Raw genomic sequence first — 23,082 nt, forward strand, 5'->3', positions numbered from 1 at the left:
ATAGGGTTAATTAATTCCCCCGTTTTTGAATCATGCTTTGTAGCTGTCACCTTACAGCACTCAAGTGGTACATCACACAAAAACAGCAAAAAATCAATAAACAATTCTCCATAGCAGAAATGCAATAAAAAAAAAATGTAAATTTTTTTATGATGGAATCTCACGTAACTGATCGTAATTTCAATTAGGTTGGTGTGACATAAGTTTATTGGTTGGTGCCTTCTAAACAAATAGCAAATTAATTTCAGCCTTTAAGTATGCATACCACCAATCATTTTTAAACACATTTCAAATTTAAAAAATGTTGAAAAGGCATTTTGTGTTAATGTTTGTTAATTGTTTTACTGAAGACCTAATTTCCTAAATCAGACTACATGAAATGTTAAACTACAAGTCGGAAGGATAATTGTTGTCTAATTTTTATAGCAGATGGTATTCATTCACAGGTCCAAAACACATGAGCACAAGACAACGAAGATGCCCTCAATAGATAGGTGCCCTGATTACGGAGATTTCACTGTACCCGGTATACACAATTTAAAAACGTAATTAATTGACAAAGAAAGATATGAGAAAACAAATAAGCTTTATTGCATTTATGGTGACATCAACTTTAATTTTTTTTCTCCAAATTTCCTTCTCATGATGGTAGATTGTAAATATTCATAAAGTAAATAATCTAGTTCACAGTTAACATGACATATATGCACAGCATAAGTTTAAATTTCAGCTTGTAATAACCGACAACAAAAACAGAGCTTAAAATGTAGAATTTCTGTAAAATTCATCAAGTATAAATAAAATATCACCAAAAAAACATCTACAGCTAAACATTAAAATTTGGGTAAAATGTACAAAGAAGCAAAATAAAAATTTGAGTATCTTAAAAGAATAAAATAAATGATAAAAAGATATGTTGATAAACAATAGCTTACAAAAGTTTACAAGCTTTGCGGCTCAAACCAAGAATATGCAGCATAAATGCTTACAGAAATCCTTAACAACACAGTGGTCACAACATTAGCAACATAATTTTATAAGCAGCACTTACAAAACACGATAATTTCACATAATACAGATTTTTAACCTGTTCTTGTTATCAGATTTATTCCAGTATTTGTCAAAGCGTTTAAAAGGACAAGTGCCTCTCTTACGTCCATTAGTTGAGGTCACCCACAGAGGAAATATGTGTTAGTCAGGAATCAATCAAAGGCACTGACTCTCATTATTAGGCAGTGTAAAAAAAGTTCATGTATTACATCTTTTTAATCCTTATAACCTATTATAAAACTTTTACAACTTTTTGTTTAAATTGAATTTTTTTTGGCAAATGCATTGTTTCTTGTTTGTTTGTCCCAGTGTTTTATCATAGCTTTAAATGCATTTTATGCAAAACAGAAGGTACATATTTTGGAAAGTAGGATCATTGTAAATATATTATAACTGATTTTACTGTAGTTTCATCAAAGTTAAAATTTGTCACAATTAATTTTTAAAAATGAAATAATATGGACATCACCTTTGTCCATAATTATCTTAGCTTTAAATGGTTTTCAGCTATTTTAATAATTACCTTAATATATTTTAAAATTTTGTTTACCCATTCTTAATAATAGGAAAAAAACCCTGTTCCTTGACAATGTTCGTTATGAATGTGTAACATCACCATTTGGATCTTAATAGAAGAAACTAACTACAGTTATAATTAGGCCACATGTAATACCAACAATCCCAGTATTCTAATGCCCCTAATCATCATCTATAAGATTATAATTTAAAATAGATTTTGACATATAAGCAAATATATATAATGCAGCTTTGATAATGTGACTTTAATTTGAATTCACTTCCACTGCAATTATTATGACCAGGTAATTGAATTTATAATGGTTTTAACTGATAAACAAAGACATGATAATTAAAGACATACAAAACAGCAGTCTCAAGACCTATCCCACGTTTATCTCTGTCATTATGAAGATTTGTATTTACAAATGGTGTTATTTACACATGTAGGTGTATATATAAAAAAACATAGAGCAACAGAAACTAATCTAGTCGAACTACAACAATGACACTACAAAAAGGAAAAAACCGAACCCAATATTTCTTTCTAGACAGAATATTTTAAAAATATATTTCTATGTTGTCCATTACATCTGAAATATTCCAGTACATCACTTGGAAAACAGAAGTTGGAAAACTATGTGTACATAATAGTAAAATATTCTAAACATTTCTAACAATCCCTGCAATAATGAATGTATGAAATACTCGAAGCAAGGCAAAAATAAACTCCTTTTTTTTCCAATTTCCTTTTGTTTAACTCATATTTATAAATAAATATTAACAGTGAAACTTGACAGTTTATTACTTTTAAATAAATTAATTTTAAATTATAATAATTTCGTTATTGAATAATTCATCAATTATTTTATTATTCACAAAACAAATCGAAGAAATATTTTTGTAACCTAAATTATCCAAAAAAATATACTGACTTCAAATCATACATCCATTGGGAAGAAAGATCCACAATACAAAAACATGTGGTGGATAGCTTAAGTATTGACATACAAATTTATATATTAGTTTCCAATCAAAGTGTATAAGACTGGACTTAGAAACAACAAATAACTAAGCAATTAAAACAATTAACAAAACAAATTTAACTACCAACACACATATACACAACAACAAAATCAACTGTATTTATTATAATCTGCCAAAAGAGCGAAAATTAAGGTAACAAAAACATCAATCTGTCGAGATTTCATGGAGAAAAATGGTCTCATTTCTTACATTTATCCCATTACCTGAATCTGTGGCAAAACAAATTCCCGATTACCAATCCAACATTTGGGTATATAACAAAAAGCTTCCATCTATACAATATATTTTCCTGAAAACTGTCCTAGTAATAATTTATCCAATACATTTCCAGAAGATATGTTAATTAGGCAAATAAATAAATACAGCCAGTTGCAAATTAATGAGCTTTTATGCAAATCTATAAAACAAATTGACAAATTAATGAACCTTAAAAAACCCTGGCGAAGTGGTTGTACCTCTACTTATGAAAGTTATTCTTATTTGTGAATTAAATAAAAATTAGTTTTCGTAAGTAAAAAAATATTTGACAGGCAAAATTGCTAACAGCAAGCATATGAATGTAAAAGATTATAGTTTGGCTGTAACAATCATTAGACAAAAGTTATCTAGTTCAATAGTTATGTTAGTTCACAAGTGCATGCAGTGTTGATGGCCAGATGCACAAAACATCCCAACTTTGTGTTTGCAGATATTTGGTATCTAATTCACATAGGAAACTAAATAATTATGGAATATGAATAACAGTAAACACAAAAAAAAAATTAAAATAAATTTCAAATTTACTGTAATTATAAAGATTATTTTTTTCAATGCAGATTTATTACTAATATTAGCTTAGATTTGTACATAAAACACGTATCTACAGGCGAAATAATACTGTTTATAATTAGAAACAGTACAAATAACACAATTTCAATTATACATGAATCATTTTCTTCTGTCCTTACTGTAACCCATCTTTCATACTGTCGTAATGTTCTGTGTGTAATAGATACCAAATACTTGTAAACATACAGCTTCTAACTGTAAATGTAAAGTGAAGATGTTTTGTAAATTTGGTTCCAGCTTTTGACTGGACTACAAAACAAAGTACATGTTGTATATGTATATTGTTCATGCAACTCCACACTATTTGACAGAATATTTACCTAAAAGACAAAGCATACAGTGTCCAGGAAGCAACAACCAACCTCTTTTACTTGTATAGGCCTGTTATAATATATAAATGTATATAAATGTATATATATATATATATATATATATATATATATATATATATTAGTTGTGGAAAAGCCTGTATTTGTAACATTAAAGTTTTGTTAGGTGGGACAGCTGTGGCTACAAATGTGAAATGAAGATCTATCACAGAACTGTATGTAGCATACTGCCAAAATCGGCCTAAATAGATAGTCAAACATCCAGTTTGTCTTTAGTACACTGGTTTTAAACCACTACAATAAAATATTCCCAAGCATTTTCCCCAAGTATTTTGCCAAATACCCTTTTAACTGCATTGTGCAGATACGTTTTGATCACGGATGATGGTTTTGTCATTCCGATTGCTATACCATAATATTAGGTCTTCATAAAGTTTACTTGTCTCTTTTTCAGCAAATTTTAAAATCATTTACATAAAGAAGTTGTTTTTTTTTTTGTTATAATGAGGTAAAACACATTTATAATTTTTTCATCGTTTTAGATAAAGTGACAGACTTTACAGCTGTGATGGAAGGACTCATGACGGGTGCCACTGGTGGGGCAGGATATACTCACCTTTCGCAAACACCTCATATCATCAATGATATGACAGTGATTCAGGAGTGCATGTCATCACAGCTGTACTTATTCTAATGACCTCTGTCCGGTGCTAGTTTTAATTTAGTAAACTAGTTGGGAGTGGCAGACCTCTTTGTGGAGGGTGCAACAAGGATGAAATCTCCAGAAAAGGATCTCCTCGGGAGTGGCTGTCCTATAGACGAGGCACTAGATAGAGATACATGGAATTAATCACTATTTTGCCAAATGCCCGTTTGACTCTGTATCGTGCAGAGATACGGCCCTGATCACGTATTACGGTTCTGTCATTCAGATTTGTCTGTCATTGCTTGCCATGCGTTGTGCATCCATCCTGTGGTAGTGAACGTTACATGTGATGTCAGTTACACACAGCCAAAACCTGTCTATAAAGGTCACCCAACTGACATACAATCACTGGCCTTTATGAACAGGTGGCCAATACATATTACGTGCTGAAAAACCCGCATTTGTATGTAGCTTGGAAATACCTTAACTGTACGGGTATGATGGCAATACCTGTATATTTTTATTTATATGTATAACGAAATGCCTGCATGTACACCTAGAATGAAATATCTGTATTTCTGTATATCTGATGAGTCCAAAACACTATACCCTTTGAAGTAACCACACTTTAAGTATTGACCAAATCCAGTCCATAATGATGAGAATGACTCCCTGTCGACTTTGCCATCCAATTTATTCAGATGTGTGTCATGCCAATATATTTTATATTTTGTGGAGTGCAATCAATCCTCCTGATCATTCTCAAAGTACATTTTTCACTATTCTAGGTTTTTCACTAACAAAGTCAGAAATCCCTGAATTTAGTATGGAGAATGGAAAAATCTGCATTGCATGCTTAGATGGGAAATATCTGTACTGTGCACTTAGATCAGACATACTTCTATCAGGTACTTAAAAGGGAAACCCTGTATTGTGTCTGGAAGAGAGAACTACCTAAGTGTCCTTTATAGACAGGTGTTATACCAGGTGCTCTACAAGGCATTATATCAGGTGTTATATACCAGGTGTTATATACAAGGTGTCCTCCACAGCAGGTTCGACTGTTTATCTAAGTCTAACAGCAGCCATCTTCATTCTCAGATTTCTCATCCTACTGCGAAAGCAGGAACAGGGCAACACCAGTATAATAATAGCAAAACTCGCAGGATGAGAACAGCTGAAGTGTGTCTCCACCCTTCCCAGGTGTGGAAAACCCAGTAACGACACACTTAATGTTCAGTACCACAGGTTATCATAGTCAGTCAATCGATTATACAGTTAAACCCATGTCATACAGACACCGAAAGGTTGATTCTAATATGGCATTTTTAACACAGGTGACTGCTTAATACAAGTCAGTTTGTAATTGTTAAATTTGGATAAAGATAAATTTGTCCTCTTAAGTTACTTATTAGAGGTGGTCACTGTTATTTAAAACAATTACTATAATTTTCATTAATATTAATAACTAATGCACTCTAGTTTGTGAGGTCAGAATAAGTTCTAAAACGAGAAAAAATAATGTGTTATATAGTAAAGGTACTGCTATACTGCACAACAAAAGAAAACTGAATATTGATCTAGTTTCCTTTAATTTAATTAACATTATTAAGTTTGAATCGCATTAGTTTTTGTGTCCATTAAAACTACCAATGTCTTGTGAACATTTTAGCCCTATTTTGACAGTCAATTTACCGAATAAATGTTTTTATGAACAAAAATATTTATTAAAATATTTCATTTCTTTTCTTATTCAGTAAACTATAAGAAACATACTTGCATATTATTAAATACTTTCACAAGTAATAAGTTAAAATAATTTACAAACCTGCTGGATTAAAATAATGCACATGCCTGCTGTGCTTGATTGTTAAAAACATTCTTTGTATTATTATTATAAATGTCCCAAATCAATAAGATTTAATTACCAAACTGTACATTTTACAAATTATGGTACTAGTATATACGGTACAATTAACAATTATGGTACCAGAATATATTGTACAATTAACAATTATGGTACCAGAATATATTGTACAATTAACAATTATGGTACCAGAATATATTGTACAATTGACAATTATGGTACCAGAATATATTGTACAATTAACAATTATGGTACCAGAATATATTGTACAATTAACAATTATGGTACCAGAATATATTGTACAATTGACAATTATGGTACCAGAATATATTGTACAATTGACAATTATGGTACCAGAATATATTGTACAATTGACAATTATGGTACCAGAATATATTGTACAACTGACAAATTATGGTGCAAGTATATTCTGTACAATTTACAAATTATAGTACTGGTATATTTTAAAATAAAACATGAACAAGGATGATTTGCAATAGTGAGATGAAGAAAGAGTCATTTACAATGGTCAAGATGTTATGAAATTCATATACTGACAGCTATGTTATTTAACAAACAGATAAAAATATAACATATTAATTTTTCCATCAACAGTTCTAATTACCATAGTGTACAGTTCACTGCAGTGACATTAACAGTTCTGACAATTCTTAGACTTTATGAATTCCACAATTCAGTTCCATAGCAGTTGTGATCATTTCACAATTCAAGAGTTCCACTATTTAGTTCCGTTACAGTTATGACAATTTTACAACTAAAAGAATTCCTTAATTTGGTTTCTTAATAGTTCCCGCAATTCCACCACTCTGTTAAATCAATCTTAATCCTTTAAACCCACACTACTTTGTTTTTATTCAGTGCCAAGCACAGATACAGATACCAAACTTGTATTTTTGTTACATTAATTAAATTTTGTTCACCATCTCAGAATAAAATTAGAGTGCTGTTTTGAAGAATTATATTGTAGTTCAAAAAAATTTATAATGTAGCTTTTAGAATTGCTTTCATAAAGAATTGTCCTGACTTCTAGTATTGATAATTAATGACACTAGTATTTGACATTTTTTAAATCACAAAATGCATTAATTACCATTAAATTACAAATGACAATATTTTAAACTGTATCTATCTCACCAACAACAAACAGAATACGTCATAGATAATAGTTTCTCAACAATCAATAATACTTGTAACAATAATTGTCTGATTTGATATCTAAGCATCTGACTCGGCACTGAAATGGTAAAAACAAGAACATTAACCGTAATACCTCTAAAAACCTCTCAAGAATACAGACACCATTTTCGACACATAAAAAAAAACCCTCTTTTGGCAGATCATATTATTTAGCAATCATTTATAGAGGTGAAAGAACATTGTTGCATATTTAAGGAATACAACCGTGTATTTAAAATTGTGTTACTTTTTCAGGTTTTATAAAGTAATATGTGCTTTACTATACCAAGGCCACAAAACATCTATTATGCTTGATTTGTTATAGCTGCCAGGAATGTGCACCTTGAAGAATACCCTCATTTAACAGATTATTACAGTAAATTAAGAAAAACAAGAAAAGAATTTTTAAAATTCCACAAATGACAACATATTATGAATCAAGCAAGATGTTTAAAACAAATACATTTGTTGTGTAAATGTAATACAAGTGAAATATAGCACCCTGTGAGGTTTTCTTATACAGTGTTTTTATGTTTCAATTATGACAAATGTGAAAAAGACGACGGGAAAATAACAGGCAAATTAAAGAAATGATGATGCCTCCTTTCCTATTAATGCTATTTGTGAAAAACTATAATTTAATGTGGCAAAATATACTTTTATTGTCAAGTTAAAATGTATGTAATTTTATACTTAAAACTGTGAACTGTCAATTTTAAATGAAAATGAAAGAACTAATTATATTTAAAAAAAAGAAAAGAGACATAGCTTCATTAAAATACATAAATTGTTTATATTTTTTTCTCATTATAAGTCCACAAATAATTATACCCATCCCTCACTTAAATAAATAAATACATATATATTATAAATATTTTTTTTAAAGTATTCAGAAAATAAACAATAATAAGGTTTTGTATTCAAGAGAGGTTTATGATAAGAAACTTTTCGCAAGATGAACAGATCTGTTATTGCCATGATATGTTGAAGATTAATATAGTTCAGCACAATACAAAAAATGAGAAGAAGAAAAAAACACCCTATAGTTTTTTTTTTACTTAAACTTCTTGACAACAGCGTCAATTGTTTTATCAATGGTGTGCTTTACGGGTTCCAAGAACACCAATTGTTTCCGCGCTTCCGTTAACAACGGGTGCTGGTACTTGGTGTAAAAACAGATGAAAAATGTCACAGCCAACAGCAAGATGGCAAACATGAGTGAATAGAAGAAGAGTTTTGCGGTAACTTTCACGCATGCAGCACACTTGGACTTGGGCGGAGCTTTGACGACGGGTTTCACGTTTGGTGTGGTGGTTGTCGTTGCCGGGGATGACGTACTGTTCTGCTCAATCATGACCTTCTCGTAGTGTTCCTCCAGCTTTTGGATCTGTTCGTCGAGGTTCGGCTTCGCTTCATCTTCGTCGTCATCGTCGTCTTCCCGCGTCTGGTTTGGGTTGTACGATATGTCGGCACTCGTGTCAAGGCCACTCGTGTTCATGGGAACGGAGCCGTTGATCTTGATGATAGGAGTGGACGAGACATTTTTCGCCTTGTCTTGTATCATCACTTCCTCCGGTACTGCTATTGGTGCAATCTTTGTTGGACCCTCATCCAAGATGGTGGAATTCAACTGCGGCACATCAATTGCTGCTTCTGGAGTTAAAAAAAAAGTAATAGTCAGTATGATGGTGCCTGAATTCAGTTGTGGTAATAAAAAAATATAAAAAACCCACCCATATTAATATAAATATTAAACAAAATTACAAATCTCTGATACTTCTCAACACATTTCAACACAAAGATAAAAATATGTTGCAAAAGATTACGTAAGTAAAATCACAAATTTTCAATATTTCTCAAATTCAACTACTTTTTATTCAGTCAGACCATATATATATTTCTACCACTTTGTGTAAGTTTCTCACCTTTATAGAAACAAGTTGAAAATGAAATGTAACTTGTTCTATGTCAAACATATTTGTAGACAAAATGGAGTAGACCTAATTTGTATTATTGAGTATGCCATCCATGTTGGCAAAGTCTATACAATGTACTTTTTCATTTGTAAAACAAAGGGAAAGGTCTTTATATGGGCTTTGTCTGTAGACCAATACCAAGTGTTAAATAATCTAATGTACTAATGTAATTAAACTAAATACTTTTAAACCAAGTACATGTACTGTAATTAAAATTGACCTGGGAGAAGAGGCAGGGGAATTTACCATACCGGGTAATAGCAAAACATCTCAGTACAGACTGACTTTCACCATAACACGGATCTACGTACACAGCAGGAAAGGAAAGGAATGTTTGAATAACCACACATCATTCATGACTTTTCAAAATACTCATTATTATAATACTCAGATTTTTCACAAGGCCATTATAAATTAAATGCTAAATTTTCATACAAATCTTTTCAAAATGGGGACGGGGGTGAATTTTTTGTTTTGTTTTAATATTTTCAAGACATTGGGTTGAAAATCAAGGATATATTTTAAAAGGCCGGACTTATCAATCTGCTTGATTAACATAACTTCCAAACTATTTACTATTCATCAAGTTCAGAATATTGCAATTGCCATAATCATTTATTACTACAAAAAGAAAGTAGTTTCTTTTACATTTAATGTTCAGTTCTAACAGATAAATAACTGAAAAACAATTAATTTAAACTATAATTACATAATGTACATTAATATATATTACTTATTAGATATCTAAATTCTTAAAAGTGCTAAATATACTACATCTATTAATTATTAATCAAAATTCTTTAACTTATAAACAGATCTTGTTTACAAATACCGGTAGGTGTATGTAAGAACATCTTAAAAGTCATGTACAAATAATTAATTAAATCTTACACCTTGTTTAAAAACTATGTACCAATATATACATGTATTCATATCTCCAGTTATAATATTATACAGTCTGGACACCAATAATTCAAAATGTCAGTCTATTCAGTGATGTACACGTGTGGGATTGGTTAACGGGCAGATCAGGAATCATGGGTGGTGAGTGTGTACTGATCTGTATTTGTTACTAGAAACTTTTAATGGGTGAAAACCAAGCAGAAATTCACCAAACTGGTAAACCCACAACCAAGAAGCTGTTAACCAAACAACCACTTAAAATAATTTAAATGCAACTTGACCAGATGAATGTACTGGTAAAGTTGGAACATTGAAAGATATACCAGAGAACAGCCAAGGAAAACTGTACAATAAATTACTTCAAAACAAACACAAAATGAAAGATTAAGATAAATTATAAATATTACTACAGAACTGTTTTATTTTTAAATCTTTATTACTAAAGTATAAAATAAAAAATAAAACCTCTATAAATTTTACCTCTACCTGCTTTTTAATTATTTTTTTTCAATTAAAGTTTAAAAAGAAAATCCACTATTTAAAGAATAACATTATTTGAGACTGGAAAATAAATATATATGGTACTCATGAAAAAAGTTCCTGTGCATGTATTACAAAAAGGAAAAAATTAAATTAGTTTCAAGAAATTATTTATTGATTATTACCAGAGGATTTGCACAATGATGTTGATGTCATTATCTTGTAAAATATCAACCATTTACAAACTGTGTGGTTGGTTTGAGACCATTTTATTTGATGCAAAGGAACTTTTTTTGTAATAGAGAAATGTAGTTGCCTCACACATCTCTACACAACTACCAGTGGTGGATCCAAATGGGGCTCAACGGGCCCTTGAAACCATCACCCCATAATTCTGCATCAGTTATATATATATTTTTTAAAGAATATGAGGAATTGCTTTGGGAACATTTGTGGCCGAATGTCATTAGGACCCCCCTAAATGAATTTTCTAGATCCGCCACCACCGAGTCATATTTTCCAGTCTCTTATAAGTTGTACACAATAGTTAGTTGAAGTCTTGAAAATCAATGACAAATTAAAAAGAGTATTTTGAATTTATTTACTATAAAAAGTATATATACATGTACACTGTTACATAAATGTTATTTAAGTTAGTTTACTATTTTATAAATCTATGTACATGTAGTTAGATTAAAACATAATTTAAATACTACTACTACTACTATTACTGAGATTATTTATAAAATATAGCTACATCACTATTTGAATACTCATGGGAATATAGCATTTTCCAATTACTGCTACAGACTAGCTGCAGTAAATGATTTAACTATAGACATAAATACTCATTTCGTTCTTGGACACTGAATACACAATGATTGGCAAAGTAAAGTCATTTATTCTTATTCTGCAAATTAAAGGCAGGGTTACAATATAGTTGCTCTATTGTGTGTACATTTGTCTTCAGTTATTTTGCAACAATTTTAAACAGCTAGTGTTACATAAAAATTAGCAATTTATTCAAACAATTTATAGCCAGGTCACCATAATTCAATTATATACCAAAATACCAATCTTTATCTTGGACTCTATTAATGTGGCCCTTTACTCCTATGGTTTCAGTAACGTCCCTCACAGGCCATATCTGACATAACCAGTAAGATGGCCTGGGATGGAAAAACATCAATACCAAATAGGATATTTTGATTACGGTATTGATCGGGTTGTATTAAGTTCATTTTCTGGCAAACTAAATGTACATTATTTCAGACAATATTTGTTGAGCCATTTTAATCATTTAAATACTGTGCAACCCTGCCTTTAAGCATAACAGAAGTATGTTTACCATAGCCCACTGAACAAAAAGAATAAAGGAAACTTAAAGGCACTGACCCTCATTAGGCAGTGTAGAATTTGTTTCACCCACTGAAGCTTTTTAAAATATTAAATAACACATTACTTGATAATGTATCAAATTCAACGTGTTTGTAGACATCCTTATGTTTGTAGCAGCTCAAAATTCATTTATGTGAATCACAAAACAAACTTTGTATATCTTCCTAACTACGGTCAGTGTCTTTTGTAAGTTTATATTCTATCTTAAACCTATGCAAGGACAAGGTTAAAATTCGCACCCAAGACAGCGTGTTCAGGTTAGCAAGCAAAAATAACTGACCTTGACCTTGTTTTAAGTTAACTTCTGGTTCTGAATGGTATAAAACAGGAAATACTGCTTAAGGTAATCCAACACATCCAATAATGTATTCTAGATTTAAGATGGATGTAAGAGAAAATCCAAATCTGTCAACATGATGGTTGTAGATATGACCTTAGTGGACATACAAAATAAAAGTACAGACACACCAGAGTTGCACACAGCAATTTACATGTACAGTCTACTCAAACTAAATAAAAAGAGTTTTTATTTTTAAACTAAATACATCTGTAGGATACTTTTTCTTTTCTTTTCTTTTTTTTAAAGGGTTAGTCAAACAGCAGCAACAATTTGGCTTAATTGGTAGTCAAAATTTGGAACGTAACATATCAGTAAGTTTCTGCTTCAGCATTTATATAATAATCTTCATAAAACTTAGTTCTTAAAACGTAAATTCTTAACAGCCATTTTTTTTTTCTTCATGTATTAGACACAAAAATCGAACATAAAAAAACCCTTTAAAATATCACACACATAATTATGAAAAACTAAAATAAATAATTTATTTTTAAATTTAAAACCCCCCACACCTGCAATACACAGTAAAAAAAAATTTCCATTAATACTTGAACAATCTACAGTGATTATTTATACTAGTGTGTGTGTGCAACAGCCATTAGTGGAGGAGTGTAGTAAAATGTATAGAACGGCATGAGGTTTATACCTTTAAAATATTACTTTGCTGTAAGCTGACACAAATAATTGTTTTTCCATAATTACATTGGAAAAAAGGATAAAAAAAAAAAAAAATACCAAAAATATAGAAGATTTATAAATTGGTCAGGTTACAGCAAATAATATATTTTAAAGGCTGGTTTCATCTATGTGAAAATGGTGTTTTAACATTGTCAACAATTAAAGCAATGTAAATTGTTGGCAATAAAAAAGACCCCAAAAAAGAAGACACCCACCCACAAACAAAACAACAACAACAACCAAAAAACACTCTGGAAATTAAGATTTAAGATGTAATTGAATTCTTTTTAGCTGTTCCAGAAATGTAGAAAATGGAGACAAAATGTTCCACTATTTACAAGCAATAAAAACCAAACAAGTTGGCTTCATTTACATACCCGTGAACCTAAACTTGAGCAGATCCAAAAGTAGTCAATTATTTTGTTAAATTAATATTAATTCTTTTCTTAATAATAAGTAATAATTTCAATAAATGTAATAATTTCTAGGAAATGCTCTATGAATGAAAACAAAACCTTTCACAGAAAGGCAATTAAGCACCCCCCCCCCCAAAAAAAAAACCCCACAAAAAACACTCCCAAACAAAAACAACCTCCAAAGACACAAAACAAAACCCTAAGAAAAAACGAAAGTGAACAGCTACCCATCCATACAAAACATCACAGACACCAGCAATAATATCTCATAACACTGACAAGCCAAAACTGCATTATCATTGCTATATATTTATATCTCAGCTTCGAGAAAACTACACATTCTAACTGCAACAACTAATGCTCAAAGCATGAGGCTAAAACATTTACTGTAACCCTTGAAATGTTTTTAATGAGATGAATACAGTAAATATTATTATTAATGTATCAATAGGTTATGGCAACAGGAAGCAATTTTGTTATGAACTTATAGAGAAAAGAAAAACATGTTTTTTTATTATATCTGTGACTTAATGAAAAAGAAATACTTCATTATTGAGTTACTCAAGATGGAGATACAGTTACTTCATGATTTATTTTAATATCCACCCACCCCACCCCCTACAAAAAGTGTACCAACCCCATAAAAAAGAGACTTGTTGCTTTCAGAAATGTGATAAACGTTTGGAAACACATCAAGAACACTGGTTTGTAATTTAATCTGAACAAAAAAAACCATTACCGTATCCATGATGAAGACTGTATCCCTGCACAATACAGAGTCGAATGGGCATTTGGCAAAATAATGGTTGATTCTATGAATTTCTATCTAGTGCCTCATCTACAGAAGGACAGGCACTCCTGTGAGATCCTTTAATGGACAATACATTCTTCCTGCACCGATCAAAGAGGACTGCCACTCACAGACACCAAACACATCCATGTTTCTACCAGGAAGTGTGTTTGTGGCAGGTCTTTTAAAATAAACTCATTACAAAAAAACCTACATTATAAAAAAGGAATACAATTAAAAAAAATTAAAATCCCTAATGACGTACAGGCTGATATTAAAAAAAAAAAAAAACAGAAGGAAAATGGAAAAAACCTACCTATCTTATTAAAAAGAATACAATTATAATTTAAAAAATCCTCTAATGATGTACATGTATGGGCTGATATTTTTTAAAAAAGAGAGAAGGAAAATGGAAAAAGCCGCCGACATCGATGAATGATAGTATATGCTAATATTAACATGCTAAAACCAATATTTACCTTCACCACGATTCCTGGCCAGATAAACTAGATTGGCAAAATGGAATGAAAATATTAGTTAAATTAAAATTAGAAAAACCCGAGTCTGCAACAGTTATTTTAAAGAAGGCTCCAAAATGGTGTTTATTAAAGAATAAGCCTCAATTTGACACATTTCATATTTTTAAACTTAAAAGTCATTAAAAAAATTCATAACTCTTGCTGCTCACAAACACTTAAAAATAAATGGTGAAATAAATAGATATTAAAGCTTTAAAGCTTCGTGCTGGTTCATGTTGTGTCTATAAGTACAAGATATTAATTTTTAAGATTTCTGAAATCTTTTGCAGTCATTGCTTTTCATTCACAAAATTGCAGATTTAAATGTCTTGCTTGCATAAATTTATTCGATGTCTCTGACAGTTGCACACACAGATGTTCAATTTAATGCATGGTAAAAAAACAATAGTAAAAAATAAACTTAAAAAAAAAAAACTTAAAATGTTTGGGGTTTTTTTTTAAAGTGAAACTTTTAATGTTGAGCTAAACACAAAATGATTTAAATTTTTCTTAAATTAATTATTTTTGAAAATCCAAAGTACAACTGTAAACCAAGTTTAAAATGCAAACATTGACACCATTGCCATCACCATTAGAAACATAATACCCCGTCTTTTTATTTCGTAAAGGCGAGACAAAGTAAACCATTACATACATCTACATGTAGTTGACATAATGGCACAAAATGAATACAAATTTTTGTCTTATTATAATAAAATAATTATTAACTTCTCGTTTAAATTTTGTATTACACATGTGCCCATGAATTAAATTTTAAAATATTTTTTAAGTCAGCACGACAGTTAAACACAGAAGGCGCAGTGTGCATACAATATTACAAAGGTCTTGTGAAAACAGTAGACACACTGAAACATAGTGAGATTGAAAGTGTACACTCGACACAAAATGCACGCAGTAAGATGGGAAAGTATACTCTGTAAGACAAAACATGTACTACACTGTGGAACCCATGTGTACACACTGAGACAAAACAGGTACTCGATGAGGCAAGGAGTGTATTTAGTGAGACAGTGGGTGTACTCCGTGAGATAGAAAGTGTACACATTATGAATGAAGTGTACAGTGAGACAAAACATGTACACAGTGAGACAGAGTGTACTTCATGATACAGAAAGTGTACACATTAGGCATGAAGTGTATAAAATCAGACAAAACATGTACACAGTGAGTGTACTTCATAATATAGAAAGTGTACACATAAAGCATGAAGTGTGTATGTCTAGTTTATGATATTAAACGCTTTAACTATAGAGATTGGTTGATCAGTCTGTAGCAAAGACAAACAAGTATTTCCCTCTTGTTTTAATCAGCGAGGTACAATGGACAATATGATCAATCCCAATCAGAGAACATATCAAGTATTAGTTGTCATTCAACCAATAGGAACTGAACTTTATTGGATTATATACTGCTGAGGTACAGAAAAGGTAAAAATATAAACAAAATGTTTTAACTGCCATAATTGGGGGGAAAATAGCTAGAAAATGTAAGTTTTTTGTATATAAAAATCTCACTATGAAATTGAAAAAAGAAATAAAAAAAACAACAAAAAACCCAATGTTTTATTAACAAATATATATATATACTGTTCATAAAAAGGACGAACCCCCACCAAAATGTAAGTACAAGAACCCCAAAATACAGCCTGATTTACCTTCAGCATAAGCAAGCATGGTAGGTGGTTTGCTAAGGCTTAGTAAACATTAGTAAAGTGGCCATTAAGGTCAATAAAATATATACCATAACACATTAATTCCTAGTGAAATCATCATACAAGTTTTTCTCTCAATATCTGGAGTTTAGGTTGAATTTTTGTTTTATTCCATGGGATTCCAAACTGTAACTGTTGAAAACTAATATCTAGGTATTATAAACATATATTACTTTGGGGGGGGGGGGGGGGAGGAGTAAGACAGCATGATGGAAATTTAGTGCTTTTCTTATAGCTGTATTAAAATAACTCAAATTATCAATATTTGGACTTTTTGTTCTGTTCACCTCGAAAATAATCTGCTTGTCAGTTCATACGCTAAATGTTTAAATATTAACTTTTGGATACATTAATTCCTAGTGAATAATACAAGTTTTTTCTCAATATCTGGAGTCAAGGGTGAATTTGTTTTTTTAATTCCATGGGATATCAAACAGTAATTGTTTAAAATATCTAAGCATTACATATATAAAATATCTAAGTATTACATATATAAAATATATATTTACCACTTGTTTTAGCTGTATTAAAATAAATGTCAGACCTTTTGTGACACTAACCTCTAAGTTCATAAGCTAAATTTATAACATTTTAACTTTTGAACAGATACAAATTTAAACCAACAAGTTTATTAAGCTTATTACTACATATTGCATGTATGGCTTGAGTTTTAAGTCATGAAGCAATTTCCTGAAAAAGGGGAGTTGGCCGATAAAAGAGATAACACACAGGTGCATGGAATCTGGATAGAAAATGTTCCTGGCCCCAACTTACAACTTTTGATATAGCCAGGGTTTCTGCCAGAGGCTAAAATGACATACCCTAAAATTTGGGAAATTAATTGATACATTTTTATGATTTTTAGAAAGATGATAAGAAGAGAACTCTTGTTTAAAATCTGTCAAACCACAAAAATTCAACGTCCAATTTCAAAATATTTGAAACCCATAACCACCTAGTAGGGTCTGTTCTGTTTTTATTACGTATCTTTAAATTATTTTCTGGCAGAAAATCTGAAGACATAACTTTTGTAAAGTATAAATAGAGCACCACATCATGTAATATGCAGGTTTTTTGTGGTTAAATGTACCATTTATTACATGTGTTAAAATGTATTGTATCTCATGAAATTAATTCATTTCATAAACTAATTTAGCTATACTAACTGTCAAAGCGCATGATGAAGGATGTACACCACCAATAAAAGCTAACATCAATGTACCAGCATGGTTGTAAGTTGGGTGTATAAAGAACCAAACTGCCATTAAAACAATCTGAGAAAAACAGCTTTTGAAACAAAGCAATCCTACTCCAGTTTTTAATAGTAGTAATACATGTCTGCATACAGCTCTTTCACCACTCCCATGCATGCATACTACACACAAGGCAAATATATATAACAATATGCCATATAAATGTTTCTTAATTCACACAAAACAAATACACTTGAAAGTGCAAACCCCCCCTCCCCACCCCTCCACCCCCTGCAAAAAAATAAAATAATTGGTCCAGTTTTATTGAATGACGCATCACACACAGGTAAATCACTTATTATTGTTAACTTTTTTCAGGTACATGTACTTCGACAAATCAGCTAAGTGAATTAATCTTTTGAGATGAATGTATTTGAAATGTTTATAGAATTACATTAAAATAACCTGAAATGAATTTCTGAATATCTACAGCTCTTCAACTGCTGATAATAACAATACTGCACCAAAAACACCTATCTGTGCTCAGAACAGACGAAAAACCTGGTGTGTTAAAATTAGTGAGATATAAAGCCCTGAACATTTATGCTTATGAAATACAGAATCCGAAGTTCTCCAGGTTTTAAGCTACCATCAGCAAAACTGCCAAATGCAAAATAAAGCTGAATTCAAAGATTTATTTTCATTATAATTTGAAAAAAAGCTATTTTAAAAAATCATGCTTTTAGTCAGTTTGACTATCAAGCTACCGTATATCTTCGCCTGTAAGTCGATCTCGACTATAAGTCGAGTCCCTAATTTCAAGCCCTGAAAACGTATTTTTTTATTGACCCGTTTATAAGTCGACCCATGAAAAACTACTTATAAATATTGAAATATTTCTTATTTTCAGCACATGAGAACAATAATATTTGAACAAAAGAAAATTATTTTACAAACTTCGGTTTTCACGTTTTGTACATCGCAATATGATCAGACTATTCCAATCAAACTATCATTATTACATAGCATCAAAACGAAATATTCCCTTAGTAGAGAGTGAAAGCTGTTTGACTGTTACTGTATAGTACTGTACAGATGGTTTTGTGCACAGACAACAACTTTATTTATAAACACTGACAACAGATCACTACGATAAAACTGAAAGTATCACGTTTTTGCCGCCATATTAATACATGTAAGGAGGATAACTCTGGAAAGTACACTGGTTTTTGTACCAAATGATTTGTGTCCCTATTGCTCTAGATAAGTGAACTGCAGAGATCAGTCTATTTTAAGGGAAAGCTTAGTAATATTCATGAAGTTAATCACCGCCAAAACATTGTTTGAACAACCATTAATGCCAGTGACCAGATTTCAAAATAAACTCAGGCAACAGGTAGTTAGTATTGTTTACATTTTTACTATTAGTTATGACTTAATTTAACTAAGTGGACTGTTGTCTTGGCATGTGAGTGAGATCGTACGCCTTTTCGCATAACCAAAACCGTTCTAATGCCAAAAAAAATAGGTTATAAAAAATAAATGTGTCAAATTAACATATTTGAGTATAAATATATGGCATACTTCAACAATAAAACTTGTAAAATAATCCCTAAAACAGTAATATTTTTTGGTGAAATTTTTTTACCCTCTTATAAGTCGACCCCCCAAGTTATAAAATAATTTTTGGGTGAAAAAAATTCGACTTATAGGCGAAGATATACGGTAAGTGAAAAATAAATTTAGCTACAGATTTTTTTACCAAATTCGATAATTGCTAATATGTTTAGGGGTCGGGCTTAAACCCTTTTTTTTTTCAAGTTTTTCGTCATTTTGGCTATCAAGTTACTTGATAACTGAATTTAGCCACATATGTTTTCACCAAACTTGATAAATTGCTAATAAGTTTTTGGGTCCGGCTTAAAAACTTGATTGTCAAGCTATTTTTTTTACATTTTACAGATGATAAATAACAGGCTGGAAACCATCCAATCAAAGCCTATATGTAGTTGACTTTATTGTTAGTCTATGTACTAAAGCACCAATAAACCAATAACTGTTGATGCCGATTATTCAATTCAAAACTAATCAGACATTTTTAAAACACATTGAAAGTAAAATTATACTTTGAATTCAACATTGGTTCAAAGTAAAGAGGTAAGGACCCTGTTTTTTCCCCAAAACCTGTAAAGATATATATATATATATATTCATGATCAGGTTATACACTTAAAACCTCATTTTCCAAACCGCATGCAAAAGCCATATGAAGACCAGACACAAATCCCTGATGAAATATGCTTGGTGGTGAATAGAAATGAATGCATAGAAAGAATGTAGAGACACTGCAAGGGATTTAGTATGCAATATGAAAAGAAATCTTGCATAGAATTGAGCAGATGCAACGGATTGAAAACTTACCGTTATACGGTCTTCGAGCTACAACATAAAATTGACAGACATTTCTACAAAATCCACCCATCTGATGATGCTGTCTGCAACAATTTTGTGTTGGAAATTACATGAAATTTTGTTTTCAGATATCAGTTTTCATCAATCAGTTAAATGTACAATGTGGGTTGGGAAACCTAAATCTGCTTGCTACGTAAGTCAGAAATGTTTGAGGTGTACCGGTAATTGTAATAATAAATAAAAATAAAATAGAAGTTTATGACCTAATTTCTAAAAAGTTTTAAAATGCTTCATTCCCAGAGTAAATATTAATTAAAATAGGTTACAGTGTTTGACAAATGTTTGAGAAAGTCACTTGCCCTCACAGAAGCTTTGTCTAGTGCCATGTATTATAGTAATACACTTGATAATTTTCACTAGCCTAGACCAAAACTTTACTAGCTGGGACCAAAAGCTATTGGATTTATCAAATAATGTACTCATGTTACAAATACACATATCATTCCCAGACTGCATAAAATACAGTGAATACAATTGTAAACTTAGCCATTAGTGTATCAAGGACAAACACAACCAGAAGGGAAGTAACTAAGTACGATATTGTGCACCATTTACTTGATCACAAAACCTGTACTCAATTAATTGATTGAATACTTAAAGGGACATTCCCGAGTTTGCTACATTGTAAGATGTTTCCGACTAATAAAATATTTCTATTGATTAAACTTACATGTTAAATATATGTTCTTGTTTAGAATATTAGTGTCTGTATATTCAATGTGTTTCTGGTTGTCTTAATATTTGTAAGAAGCCCAAACTGGATTTTTTAGGAAATAAAATGAAATTTAACCCAGTACAAATATTAGAACGATCAAAAACACGTTTAATATACAGCCACTAATATTTTATGCAGAAAAATATATTTGATATGTAATTACAATCGTTAAAAAGTCTCTGTTAGTCGATAATATCTTAAACATTGCAGTAAACTCAGGAATGTCCCTTTAAAGCCAGTAATGTTGGATGAATTCACTTAATCAGAACATCACTTGCAACAATCCCATCACTATTTTCAAGGGTAACCTTTTCATGTTGACAATGAAAGAAAATTGTTTGATATTTGTATTAACTTGCTTTGTTATTAATGGAAGCCTGTCTTCCAAAGAAAGAAATGTTTTATTTAACGATGCACTCAACACATTTTATTTACGGTTATATGGCATCAGATATATGGTTAAGGACCACACATATATTGAGAGAGGAAACTCGCTGTCACCACTTCATGAGCTACTCTTTTCGATTAGCAGCAAGGGATCTTTTATATGCACCATCCCACGGCCTTTTATATACCAGTCGTGGTGCACTCACTGGAACAAGAAATAGCCCAATGGGCCCACCGACAGGGATCAATCCCAGACCGACCGTGCATTGAGCGGGCACATTACCACTGGGCTATGCCCCCCCCCCCGCCCCCGTTTTCCAATTTAGGACAAAATGACCTACATGTCTCCTTCATACTACTGTAAGTATAGCGTACAATTATCTCAAGGTTACTTAATATTTCTCAAATTTGTTTCATGATGGTTGATGAATGAACACTTTTCAATATTATTGTCCTTTTTTTTTCTGTAGTGTCACACAACTTCCAATTTGGAACAGACTAAAAGAAACATGAAGGGAAGACATAACAGAAAAGAGTGGCTAGAGAGAAAGAACGTAGAAAGGCTTCAATATTTTACAATGACTAAACATAGAAACTAGATTTCACTTTCTTGCTGATAATAATAATAGGACGTCCCATATAAATGGAATCACACAGGTTAAGAGAAAATACATGGATGGAAAACATATAAACATAGAAGAATTAAAATGTTGAAAACATAAGCACAAATGAAGAGTTCAGTGGCAAAAAAAAATGCCATTTTATAATTACAAAAAACTTCTACTATCAATACACAGGTAAAGGCGTTATGTTCTGATTAGCATACTCGTTTTTTTTTAAATCTGTCCTTTAATTACTTTACGTATTTCAACTTAAGATCACCCATTGTGGACTTGATAGTTTTTACATAGAAAGTATAAAAAAAAAAACCCTCTTTTTCAGAAAATACATGTAACTAAAATGGATTTATCGTTTTTTTGCATTTGATCTCTTCAAATACACATGTACTCAGAAAAAAGTTTTTATCTTTTTCTCTAGTATTCCCTATGGTTCCTTTAAAAAAAAATTATAGACTAATATGCATTATATTCAGCAAGAAAATAAAGTTCGGTTTCTACGTTAAGTGATTGGAAGCTTAAAGGTAATGTCTGAAACCGATATTGAGAACAGAATTTAAACACCCTAATCCGCAGTAACAAAACCTTCTTTGACAAATCCTTTTAAAGTTTTCAAGAATAACAGGCTAAATAACTGAATAGCTTAATTTTTTACTTTAAAATCATGTTTTGGGTTTGATTTTTTTAAAATTATATTGCGTAATTTATACACATGAACCTAAGTTTGTTCAAAGAAAGAAAGAAATGTTTTATTTAAAGACACACTCAACACATTTTATTTACAGTTATATGGTGTCAAACATATGGTTAAGGACCACACAGATTTTGAGAGGAAACCCGCTGTCACCACTACATGGGCTACTCTTCCGATTAGCAGCAAGGGATCTTTTATTTGCGCTTCCCACAGGCAGGATAGCACAAACCATGGCCTTTGTTGAACAAGTTATGGATCACTGGTCGGTGCAAGTGGTTTACACCTACCCATTGAGC

General features: G+C 31.1%; 1 protein-coding gene across 8 annotated transcripts in view; it reads right to left on the bottom strand.

The window, feature by feature from the left end:
- Window positions 1-569: 569 nt before the first annotated feature.
- The window catches only part of LOC121384511 (FERM domain-containing protein 5-like), a 118,684-nt gene continuing 96,171 nt past the window's right edge, over window positions 570-23,082 (bottom strand). For 4 of the 8 annotated variants that reach the window (XM_041514956.1, XM_041514938.1, XM_041514948.1 and 1 more), the window contains 4 exons: window positions 20,323-20,340; window positions 14,938-14,964; window positions 12,518-12,547; window positions 570-9,133 (listed from right to left, as the gene is read on the bottom strand). In XM_041514956.1, coding sequence (XP_041370890.1) covers window positions 8,535-9,133; window positions 12,518-12,547; window positions 14,938-14,964; window positions 20,323-20,340 — 674 coding nt within the window. In that variant the 3' untranslated portion in view covers window positions 570-8,534. The remainder of the gene's footprint in view (window positions 9,134-12,517; window positions 12,548-14,937; window positions 14,965-20,322; window positions 20,341-23,082) is intronic. The other 4 variants (XM_041514986.1, XM_041514977.1, XM_041514962.1 and 1 more) reach the window with 3 other exon arrangements.

Source organism: Gigantopelta aegis, chromosome 2 (assembly GCF_016097555.1).
Source record: "Gigantopelta aegis isolate Gae_Host chromosome 2, Gae_host_genome, whole genome shotgun sequence".
Taxonomy (NCBI): Eukaryota; Metazoa; Mollusca; class Gastropoda; order Neomphalida; family Peltospiridae; genus Gigantopelta; species Gigantopelta aegis.